The sequence below is a fragment of the Cyprinus carpio genome, chromosome A2, assembly GCF_018340385.1.
Source record: "Cyprinus carpio isolate SPL01 chromosome A2, ASM1834038v1, whole genome shotgun sequence".
In the NCBI taxonomy this organism is placed as follows: Eukaryota; Metazoa; Chordata; class Actinopteri; order Cypriniformes; family Cyprinidae; genus Cyprinus; species Cyprinus carpio.
Genome location: NC_056573.1, coordinates 10,318,072 through 10,330,601, shown reverse-complemented (window position 1 = coordinate 10,330,601; position 12,530 = coordinate 10,318,072). Strand labels below are relative to the sequence as shown.

Sequence of the window (12,530 nt, the reverse complement as noted above, 5' to 3'; positions counted from 1 at the left end):
TTGTTCATATGGAGTACAGTTGAAGTGTGTTAGAGAATTATAGCTGAATTGACATGGGTCACTATCTTTGGCCTGTTAATTTATGTTTTGTTAGCTCCAGAGAATTCCCCAGGCAAGTTCAGTGGCACCCATTACTGTGAAGACATGCCTTCTTAAGAGGGAGCATGCATGATGGGCTTAGATACACTTTCCTTCACCACGGAAAACCAATACATACTCTAAATTGTTTTATCATTTGTCCAGTCCAACTTAAAACATATAGTCAATAATTACCACCAAATTGGCAATTAACTGATATCTAAACCCGTATTTTAAATCAAAATTTTAAAGCAAATTTGTAGGACCCTAACTGTCTAGCTACGCTTCTGGACTTGGGAACAAAGTTTAGGACCCTAACTGTCTATGGTTCATGGTAAAGGGTTATTGAGCTATCCAACAGAAGGGCCTGAACCAACTGAACAAAATTCAAAACAATCCAAATAATAATTAACTAAGTCAGAAGGAAAAGAGCAGGGAACCCCATAATCAACATGAATGAATGAATGTGTTGGCTGACATCAGAGTACGTTAGCATATTAATTCTTAGCGTTACACCATCAGCTCGCCCATACAGACGGTGGACTTGGCCAAAGTAAAGCCTCTGTGGAAACCTCTGGGGTTTGAAGCCCTACTTCTCCAAAGTTCTGCAGATGTGGCCACCATTCAGAAGCCTGTTAATATGTATTTGTCTGAATGATTCCCCACGGCCCTACAGCACAGCTAATGTTTTTCTCTCTCATTCTCATAATGCTTTAAGGTGATTTAAACCACAAGGTTGTCATATATGCAGGGGTGCACATCATTTTTTCAGCCTGGTTCTCATATGAGAAATGGAGATTTGGTTTGGTCCTCACACAGCACATAGTGTGACCCATCAAATATAACTATAAAAAATAAATTAATAATAGTGATAATATTATTGCAATTTATTTAGTTATATTGTTGAATAAAATCATTATTTTTGTTTTCTTTGCTTACAAAAAGTGTTCCTGTTGCTTCATATAACCCAGATTGCACGTCTGATGGCAGATGGAATATTCAGACGATGACTTTCATACCTTTTATGGACCTTGACAGTGTAATTTACTTGGCAGTCTATGGGACAGCCACATTATCATTAATTAGTCACCCTCATTTCGTTTCAAACCCGTAAGACCTTCGTTCATCTTCAGAACACAAATTAAGATATTTTTGATGGAATCTGAGAGCTGTCTGACCCTGCATAGACAGCAATGCAACTGAAATGTTCCCAAGTCCAGAATAGTAGCAAGGAGATCTGTAAAATAATGTCAGCTGCGTCACGCCGATACGCTATTTCCGTTCAGATCAAATCACAACAACAGGAAACAGATTCATTGTGAAGCAGCTGGCACAGAACACCATACGTCCAGCAGATATTCTCCAAAATTGCACCAAGGTAATGCGGAGGAGACAAATTGTTGAATAAAATCGTTTTTTGTTTTTTTTTGTGCACAAAAAGTATTCTTGTAGCTTCGTATAATTGCGGATAAACCACTGATGTCACATGGATTATTTTACAGATCTCCTTGCTACGTTTCTGGACTTGGGAACATTTCAGTTGCGTTGCTGTCTATGCAGGGTCAGACAGCTCTCAGATTCCATCAAATATATCTTAATTTGTGTTCCGAAGATGAACGAAGCTCTTACGGGTTTGAAACGAAATGAGGGTGACTAATTAATGATATAATTAAATTTTTTGGTGAACTAACCCTTTAATATAATATATAACACATACAATATATAATATATAATATACATGGTCTGGTCAAATAAGGGTACCAGAATAAACATGTAAGTTACTATTTCTCCCCACTATATGTTTGCATCTTTGAAAATTTATAGTGTTGTCAAAGGAACAGTACTTGGTACCAATTTTGAAATGAACTGTTAACTGTTTAATAAAATTTCCAACAGTTTTTGCTTTCATACCCAAATTTGTACAGAAAATTTGTTAAATTTTACTGCCATTCATACCAACTACTGAAATTTTGGTATTGTAAAAACAGTAGTGCTTTGTAATGGTGATATTTTTTGTCAATTCCACAAGGTGCTGTCAAGATCATTCCTCTTTCTCAGCTTGTTTTTTTTTTCTGAGGAGAAAGGCAAGAAAGTGGATATACAGTAGAGTCTGCTAACAGCATATATATTCTGAAGTATAGCATCGACCAGTCCTTAGGAACAATGCACAATATTTAATGCACAATTCATGGTCTGGAAGGATTTCATTCGGCATCACAAATCCCTCAGATTTTTTATCTTTGATAATCCAGTCAGTTTCTAAGGGAAATTTACTTTTTTCCCCTCGTTTTGAGTATCTCGTTTCATTTTAGAGTATGCCATTTTATGGAAGTTAAATTAGTTGCTAATGACGTTTTATGTTGACCTTAAAAGAAGCTAAAGCAATGACACTCCACAGGTTTAGAGGAGCTTGCTATAAGGTTTATTTTTAATTACATTATATACATCATACATTTACACTTCATATAAGCAGTGAGAACCTTGTCATGAATAGCTCAACCATATTTTTTTACCCCTTTGAGATCAATAAACATCCACTAAAAAACAAATACAAAAGACATGCAAACAGACAAAAAGACAAAATTAAAGGCATAATGAAATATCTATAAAAATATTTGTCATGTAGACTGATCTACAACCCACTTAGACACATAATAATTTGACTATTTTATACACAAAGTGCTGCACGCAGTACTTTAATAAAGTGTTTAAATTACCGTTAATAAGCAAATATCACATCGTAGGTCACCTGATGGCCATTGTCCCATGCATATAGCATACGTTCCTTAGGATTGTAGTCAATTTGTGTGGTGTAGGTGTAGTTGTTTACAAAAGGGAGGCGGGGAATCATCTGGGTGTGTGTATGCGTGTCAAATGCATAGGAAATATTGGCCTGCGTGTGTTGGAAACTGTCGACAGCGTACAGAACACCACAGATGATGAAGCAGTTTCCATAGTAGTTCCTCCTTAGGCCTGTCCTCCAGTTCTTCTCTTTCTGTAAGTCAGAAGGTCGGAGCTTGCTCAGGATGATCACTTCCTGGTGAAATCCCTCTTCATCCAGAGCTGGGTACACTAACCATAACCCGCTCTCATCCACGCCAAAGTCAAAGTCTGAATGTCCTCCCCAACTCCAGGGAGCCTCCTCCTCCTCTAATACTGCATCATGAAGGGTGGTCCAGGCTGCTACATAACGGAGACGAAGATCAAACCTGATTACATCACGAGAAAAGGCTCTATTGTAAAAGAAAGAGCCACCATAGACCACATGCCCAGTGCCGATCCAGTTATATGGGAGTTTGTAGGAGTTGCTAAACTGCCCTGTGAGAAAAAGAAGAGGAACAAATGTCATATACTGCAGGGGCTGCTCATGATGCTCCTGCAAGGGACCTCCTTCATAAAATATAAAAGTAGCTGTATATTTGCAAGTATAAAGACTCATTCATGATATGTGAGAAAAATAAGTATGACATGTTGTCTCCAAAATTGAACAATTGTTTTTTTATATTGTAACTACTAACCAAAATTATTCAGATATTATCTGTAAGATGTATGTTTTTATATGAGACATATGAGACCCCCTCCAGAAAACTACACAACCGATCATAAGTTTGGGGTCTGTAAGAATTTTTTTATGTTTTTGAAAGTCGCTAATGCTCATCAAGGGTCCATTAATTTGATCCAAAATACAGTAAAAACAGCAATACTATGAAACATTTTTACAATTTAAAATAACAGCTTTCTATTTGAATATATTCTGAAATATAATTTATTTCTGTGATGGTAAAGCTGAATTTTCAGCATCATTACTCCAGTCTTCAGTGTCACATGATACTTCAGAAATCATTTATTAATCATGTCTAATTATTATCTATGTTGAAAATGGCTTAATATTTTCTTGGAAACTATGATGCATTTTTTTTCATCATTGTTTGATGAACAGCATTTATGTGAAGTAAAAATGTTTTGTAACACTATAAGTGTCTTTACTGTCACTTTTGATCAATTTAATGTGTCCATGCTGAATAAAAGTACTGATTTAAAAAAAAAAAGTACTAACCCGGAGCTTTTGAATGGCAGTGTATATGCATATTTGTTATTATTTTGTACAGTTATGGTTTCCAAACAGTCTTTAAAAAACAGAATCAAACTGTAATAATATAAAGGTTGCTGAAAAAATATCCTCTTAAAAAAAAAAACATTACATGTACCTTGTTTAAAGGAGTCCATATCACGGAATTCCAGAAGCTTGTTTCCATAGTAGTAGTCAGTCACATATATAACTTTTCCATTGCCCTTTGGGTCTTTCATCCACGCACCTTCATTTTTGCCATATGTGTTGTGTGTAACAGGATCAGCAATGCTTGCTAATGTGTCCTTGCAGATCCCTGTAAACAACAAAACCAGAAGAGAAGCATCTATATATCACAGCCCCTCTAAACTCTTTTAAGTTTATTTTCTTCCAAACCTGATGTGGAATCAAGCTTACCTTGTTCTTTGCTCTTCTTTGGAGGCTGTGTGCTTGTTTGAGTTGTAGCTTCATCCCAGCTAAGTTTGGATTTTTTTGCAGGTGCTGTAACACTGGCCAGCTGTGGTACTACAAGAGGAGTTGCGGTTGCTGCATTGGTGCTTGGTGACATCATGGTAGTTAAAGGGATTGAGGTTGGCAGGATTGCCCTTGCTGTTGTAATTGTGCTTGACTTCTCTTCTTTAGTTTGTCTTGTTACATTTGGCATGTTTGCAGCAGTAGGGTCTCTATTCTGTGTGTTGAGGGTCGGTGATGGTGTCTGGGTCACTGTCGCAGCGGTTCCAGGTCTTGTAACGGATGCAGACGGCTCTTGCTTATGGAGCTGGTCTTCAATTATTAAATCCACCGAGCCATCACTACTCACAACCTCATGTGCTGCTGTGGCTATGGAGAGAACAAACACAAACTGCTTAGTTTAACCTCAGCCTACTCTTGTTTGTACAGTTTCACCTATAACCTGAAAATGCTGCTGACTATGTCAGAGTAATTTACATTCTTTAAATTAATATTTATATTCAGCCAAAACACATTAAATTGGCAGTAAAACATTTGCTATTTTTCAAAGGATTCCTTTTTCAAATAAATGCTACTTTCTATTCATCAAAGAATTCTGAAAAAATATCAAGTTTCAACAAAAATATTAAGCAGCACAATGGTTTTCAACATTTAAAATAATAAGAAATGTCTCTTGGGCACCAAATCAGCAATGATTTCTAAAAGATGTGACAACGAAGACTAGTATTTTTTAGACTAATATATTTTTTTCAAAACTAGTATATTTTGGATCAAATAACTGCAGACTTGCTGAAGATATTAGAGACTTCTTTAAAAAAATATTAAAATACAGTAATGTATTATATGCAATAGTACATAAATAAAAATGAAATGTACTGTTGACTATAAATGAATAGCTGTATATTGTATAATTTGATTTTGTCATTTACAGTGCATTATGGGAATGTAGTTAATTTAAGCAAATGTTAAGTAATACACCCCACCCCCCATTTTCATATAACTTTTTGTTTTAAATTAAATTGTATTTTAAATCAAATATTGTGTTTTTTTAAAATCCCTATAGATAAAATAAACGGGGAAAATACTTCTGGAACCAAGGTTGCTGAAAAAATGGTCACTGTGTAATGATAATAAGTGATGATAACTTGCATTTAGCTTCTCAACATTTTTCATACTAAACTTTAACCCTAAACAAAGGAACATGTTGTTGATCCTTCTCAGTATTTTTTTCCGCTGACATCCATAAGAGCTGCAACCACAAAAGCTGTAATTCTAGTCATTCTACAGTAAAATGAGCGGTCGGACACTCACTGTGCTCTTCCCCTTCGCTGTCCTCCATTGTGTTGGCCTTGTAGAAGGTCATGCTTTTGATGGTCATGCCATTGGGACCTGCTTTGGTCTTTGCAGGTTTATGCTTCTCCTCCTGACGCTCAGAGTTGCTTCTTTTCAGCACAGGTTTACTAGAGCCCTGACTTCCAACAAACTTCTCCTCGTATTTCCTCTGGCCAGAAAGAAACAGTGGAATTATCAGTTAAATCTTCACAAATGTATGTGATTAACCTGATTCAAATTACTGTATCAAAAAAGAAGCATTAATTGTCTCTTTCCAAATCGCCCACTTTGTGGCTGCATAAATGTCCTGAATGAGATGAAGGGGAATTTGTGGTGTATTAATGACTTGAGCATGTTGTGGGAAAGTTGCATGGCTTTGATTAATTATTTCTCTACTGACATGTCTTCCAGACTCTCTGGAACAGTAAATTTGACCACTGTTTCCACTGGGCAGAGTTTGGTACTGGTGGTAATGTAGATGACATTTGCAGTGTGTATTTGTGCATATATGTTGGCAGTTGTCATCTGTGTGAAGTGAGACTAATATGAGCCTATAAAGGCATTTCTAATGGATTGAGCTAGTGTGTCTGTATCTGTACCTCAGTGTGAGCAAAAGCAGCTGCCGCATTCTTCTGCAGTGAGGGCTCCAGCACGCTGAGACGTTTCTTCTTCTCTTGCCGTTGGTTGCCCTTCCCTTGCACTTTTTCACCTTTCACGCTCACTTTCTCTTTTGTCAGGTTTCTGGAAAACGACTGTAAGGATAATGTAAACACAATAGAGGTCCATGGGTGGCAGTTCCGCCTAACCACCTTAACTCAATTCTACTTTGTTCAGTGGCAACATTTGAAAGCAGACAGTGATTTCTGTTGCCATGGTAATACTGAATTTATATATATATAAATATATATATATATATACCATGACTGGATTGTATATATATATATAATATATATATATATATATATATATATATATATATATATATATATATATATAAATATATATTTATACCATGACTGGATTGGTCTTCCTGTGATGGTGCTAATGTGGAAAAGGAGGCTCTAAATGATACCAAATTATACTGTGTCAAAAAGTGTGGGTATATACACTCCTACAAAAAAAAAAAAAAAAAAAAATTAAGATTAATAAAACATCTATATTAATTGATTGATTAATTGAATTATTAATGTTTATTTATTAAACCATTTTGGGTTTCTTAAAGAAATTTTTGTGTACAATTCCTAAGTCCATAAAGAAAATAACCTTTGTCCATAAAGAATTCTTAATAAAAAAAAAAAAAAAAAAAACTTTAATGCAATATATTCCATGGATAATGGAACTATGGATGGCAATAAAGAGCTTTTATTTTTAAGGGTGTATATATATATATGTGTGTGTGTGTGTGTGTGTGTGTGCATGTACATTTATAAATTAAATTTACCACATAACCATAAAACCAATATATAATAAAAAACACAACTACTCACACAACAACTACATAAAATAGGGCTGCACTATTAATCGAATTTCTAATCAAGATTACAATTACTGATGCCACAATTACATAATTGCTCAAAGCAGCAATTAATAGTTCATAGTCCCCTTATGTTATTCTGCACGCTTAAGGTGCGTTTTTTCTTTCTACATGTTAATTTAAGGGTTTATACCATTATTTAAATTTTAGTTTTAGTATAACATTATAATACCATTCATATTTTTACTTTTTTATAATTTAAAGAAGAACCAATCCGATGTACTGTATAGTTGACATTTGAGGCTTAATACTATAAAAAAGCACTAAAAGTTTTTCAGTTAGAGTGTTTTCGGCTTGTTTATTTTCAAATAAAAATATGGCATGCCGTTGCATCAAACAATGGTATAAATATCATTCAATGTAAATTGTGACAATCGTAATTAATAATTGTAATTACAATTTCAAGGGAACAATCGACAATTATGATTTTTGTCATAATTGTGCAGCCCTAGTTTATAGTTCACAAACGTTTTTATATGCTAATATTTCTGAAAACAAGTATCAATATTGCACTCACTTTCTCTATAGTATCAACCCGTTCCAGAAGTTTTGTTGTGATAGAGTGAAGCTTTAACAAGTCCATCCCATAAAATGCTCCCTCTAGCAGGTCCATTATGGTTGAGAGCTGAAACATCAAGATATAAATAAATATATATATATTAAGAAATTAATATATATATATATATATATATATATATATATATATATATTTTTTTTTTTTTTTTTTTTTTTTTTTTCATTTACAAAATTTATAGAAAGTAACTGAGTTAATAGACTGAGCTAACAGAGTGGCTTAGTAGAAGTTTTTATAATATTGACTAATTTGTTTAAGTCTAAAACAAGTCAGCAAATGTAATAGTACAAGTCTGGTTTTATAACTTATCCAGTATTATTAAGAATCTTCTTTCAACATCAGTGCATGAATCTTGTCTCTGTCTCCCCATGAACCCTTCAAAACTCTTTACCTTTACATCATCCTGTCCAGCCTCTTGCAGCTTCTTAAACCTGAAGTCTCCCTCACAGGGATTTAGGGCAGAGGGAGGGGCGATGCAGGCACACTTCTTACATCTAGGTCCTGCAGTGACCGTCTCCACTGTGTAGAAGTCCTCAGCCTTGGCATGGCCCTCTTCAATGCGCTTGCATGCACTCCTGCTCAGAGGCCTTACTACACACTTGCACTGACAGTCTGAGCCCTCAGACAGAGTCTTAACTTTATCATAGTCCCCAATGAGCTATTGGAGTAAATAATGACAGTGAATAAGGAAATCATTTTCATATATATTCATATATGTGTGTGTGTGTGTGTGTGTGTGTGTGTGTGTGTGTGTGTGTGTGTGTGTGTGTGTGTGTGTGTGTGTGTGTGTGTGTGTGTGTATCAACCCTAATTAAAGTTTAAAATACTGGCTTATAGATATTATTAGATTTACATACATATTTTATGAATTATTTTTGCACTAAAAAAAAAATGTAAGACCTCTCCAACTAAAATTTTTCTATTGACTGATCACATCTAAATTTTCAGTTGGCCAAACTAAATTAGTGTGAATTTAATTTCATAAATTCAATTAGGCCAATTGAAAAATTTAGATGTAACCAGTCTCTAGAAAATTTTGAGTCGGAAAGGTTTTTATTTTTTACTGTGTGGTGAAAACCCACCTTATATAACTTATATAGCCTATTACATAGAAATGTAAATAATCGAACACATTATTATTATTATTATTATTATTATTATTATTATTATTATTATTATTATTACTACTACATATTTTTGGGGGGCTCAGAAATAACTTTATATAATTTAATATTTACATAGAATTTCAACAATAATAATACTTTTCAATAATAATAATAATAATAATAATAATAATAATACAAAATACACTCTCATACTGATGTCCATGTAATCATCATTTAATTTTTAATCAAGAAAAATTACCTGTGTTAAGATGTTTTCTTGATTGTCCATTTCATCTTCTAGAGTTGAACGGTTGTCTATATTGTCAGCAGTCTGTTGCTCCATCACATTGGCTCGTGTCAAACAAAATGCACCACAGCAAAAAATAAAAAACAATAATTCCATTATGCAATTTGATCAGACAAGAAGAGTTGCTAATTTTTAGTAAGTAAAGGTTAAGTGTTTTGTTTTCGTCGCAGACAAAAATGCAATTAGGCTACTCTTTATGTAACCTATGTACTTTCATATGTCAATCAATAGACAATAAATTAATTAATATGTAAAGTGTCCCTGATGAAGTCGAAAAGGTCCTAGGTTTGGTGAAAGCAGTTGCTTATGATTTCTACAGACGGAAAGAAGACCCGTGTGTTGGATTGCGGGTGATGAATGGACATTTGAAAGGTTTGCTTCAAGTCGGTGGGGAGGAACCTAAAAACAGGGAGGAGTTCTGCCATTAGATCAATGACACAAACCCACGCTTTACTGCTCCACAATAAATAAACGTGTTACAAAGATTACACATTATTTAATAATAAAAATGATGATGATGATGATGATTATTATTATTATTATTATTATTAATAATAAAAAACGCACAGGTGTAAATGTAAACAAAATACCATGTTCATACAAAGTATTCAAAATCATTTCTTGGGAAATTAATTATGGCAACATGTCTTATGAAATAATTCTCTAGAGGTTTTAGATAAATTCAGTAATTGTTTATAAAAAAAAAAATAAAATAAAAAAAATAAAGAATATATAAAGACATAATTTACTGAATAAAACTCTCATAACACCGAAGAAGCTGCCTCTGAAGCAGAGCTTTTACGCCATCTACTGCCAATTTAATTAATTGCAGGTCCTCAAATGCCCTTTTTTCCCCACTGATTATTAATAAGACATATGATGTGTACTTTTCTTCGTACATCATAAGCAAATCAATGGCAACATTACTATATTCTATCTGGGCTTTGATGTAATTGAGATGACATTAGGCTAATGTCTCTAACTTGTACAATAGGACCCCCGCAATGGCCAGATACACAATATTTTCAAATTTATTTTTAAGGTAAAATACAAAATGTAATTAAAATAATATTCCAAATATTTGGCAAACATTAATTTGATGAATTTATGAAAAATAAATTATTATTATTATTAACTTTTTTTTTTTTTTTTAACAGTGAAACTGTGTTGAAATTTCAAACATGACTCTCTCTTTATTTAATAAAGAGGACCTGGTGTTCTTTTTCTAAGAGACTCACATATTAAAGATGAAGGCATTCAGGGATATGCTTATGTTACATTCATAATTCATAAATGTTATTCAGACACCCTTGCAACATATGTAAAACTGGATATGCAACTAATTTGTCATTTTAAATCTTCCCTGCATCTTACTCTGTCTCTTCCTCTCTCACTCACTCATTCATTTCTCATGTACACATACTCTCACTACTGCAAAGGAACACTTAAATTAGGGGGCGAACTGTCCTGGATTACCAAAAGCAAACATTAAATACGTAAGTAATTTTGTTAATTTCAGATCAGTCATTTGTTTTCATACAGTGTTGGAGTGGCATCACAGTGAATTGCAGAAGTTAAAAGTGGGGAAAATTCCCAGATTACCTTAATTCACCCTATAACAGACCAGAGTACTGTTGCCAATGTTTTTTCTTTCTTTCTTTCAGTTTTTACATTTGTTTCTAGCAGAACCAGTCTTACCAAAACAACTTATTAAAGTGCATATAATTTGTTAGTAATGACTACCTGAGCATGATACAAACTCAAATTTTCATAGAGCACATTCACATTTTTCAATCAAAACATTAAATAATAATTAAAATAAATAAATAAATAAATAAACAGCCAAAGACAATGTCTGTTAGGTCTTAAATAATAAACCAACATATATTTATAATGAATTTTGAAAAGAGTATTAATACACTTTCTGGTTGTCAAAATTTGTAGTACATCAGTGGATATACTCTTCTAAGATGCTTGTAACCTGAGGCAAACTGACTTTTAGCTAAAAGTCACTGCAAATATTTCTAAAACTAGGAACTAAGAAGACAGTTCTGAGAAAAGTTGTAGTATATTTATTAGTTTTTTTTTATTTTGTATCTAATCCACAAAAAACTCCAAAGTGTCCAAATACAATTTTAGGGTCACTGTAGTGTAATTCTAAATGGTGAATATTGATTGGGTAGTCTATGTGTATCATTTCTAATTCTGCTTCCATTACAAAAGCATAAACTTCTTACACTGTACTGGTTTGCTTCATGATGGAATAGATGTATACATATTAATCCAACACTGTCATAACTGTATAACATAATCATAGGGGCAGCTGTGGCCTATTGGTTAGAGAATTGGACTTGTAACCAGAAGGTCGCAGGTTCGAGTCTTGGTGCTGGCAGGAGTTGTAGGTCGGTGGGGAGTGAATGAACAGCACTCTCTTCCACCCTCAATACCCATGGTTGAAGTGCCCTTGAGCAAGGCACTGAACCCCCAGTTGCTCCCCGTGAAAAAAAAAAACTGTGTTTGCTCCCCGGGCGCTGGATATAGCTGCCCACTGCTCCAGGTGTGTGTTCACTTCTCACTGCTGTGTGTGTGTGCACTTGGATGGGTTAAATGCAGAGCACCAATTCTGAGTATGGGTTACCATACTTGGCAAATGTCACGACTTTCACATAGTGTCATGGATTTTGGGGTGTCCTGGATACTCTAAAATAGCTCTTTGTGTTTAGTAATTTGATGATTACGTTTTATATTATTTTAGTGGGAATGTCCATATGTCAGTGTCTGTAAGAGAAAGATTGTACTCATTCTCAGGCCGCCCAAAATGTAGATGAGTTTGTTTCTTCATCAGAACAGATTTGGAGAAATTTAGCATTACATCACTTGTTTTCCAATAGATCCTCTACAGTGAATGGGTGCCGTCAGAATGAGAGTCCAAACAGCTGATTGAAACGTCACAATAATTCAGAAGTATGACTTCCAGTCCATCAGTTAATATCTTGTGAAGTGTAAAACTGTGTTTGTAAGAAACATCTCCATCATTAAGGTGTTTTAACTTTAAACAG

General features: G+C 34.1%; 1 protein-coding gene across 1 annotated transcript; it reads right to left on the bottom strand.

The window, feature by feature from the left end:
• Positions 1-2,477: 2,477 nt before the first annotated feature.
• On the bottom strand, positions 2,478-9,833 carry LOC109053545 (olfactomedin-like protein 2B). Its single transcript, XM_042771919.1, has 8 exons — positions 9,424-9,833; positions 8,450-8,716; positions 8,002-8,109; positions 6,550-6,702; positions 5,930-6,119; positions 4,565-4,987; positions 4,287-4,463; positions 2,478-3,396 (listed from the first exon to the last, which is right to left on the bottom strand). The coding sequence occupies exons 1-8, from the start codon at positions 9,565-9,567 to the stop codon at positions 2,798-2,800; spliced, it is 2,061 nt and encodes a 686-aa protein (XP_042627853.1). The 5' UTR covers positions 9,568-9,833; the 3' UTR covers positions 2,478-2,797.
• Positions 9,834-12,530: the final 2,697 nt, after the last annotated feature.

Bases quoted from the DNA above. Each gene is read 5' to 3' on its own strand.
- LOC109053545 (XM_042771919.1), bottom strand. From the start codon at position 9,567: ATGGAATTATTGTTTTTTATTTTTTGCTGTGGTGCATTTTGTTTGACA. The intron at 8,717-9,423 runs GTAATTTTTCTT...TTACTCCAATAG, and splicing joins AAGAAAACATCTTAACACAG to CTCATTGGGGACTATGATAA. The intron at 4,464-4,564 runs GTAAGCTTGATT...TGTTGTTTACAG, and splicing joins AAAGAAGAGCAAAGAACAAG to GGATCTGCAAGGACACATTA.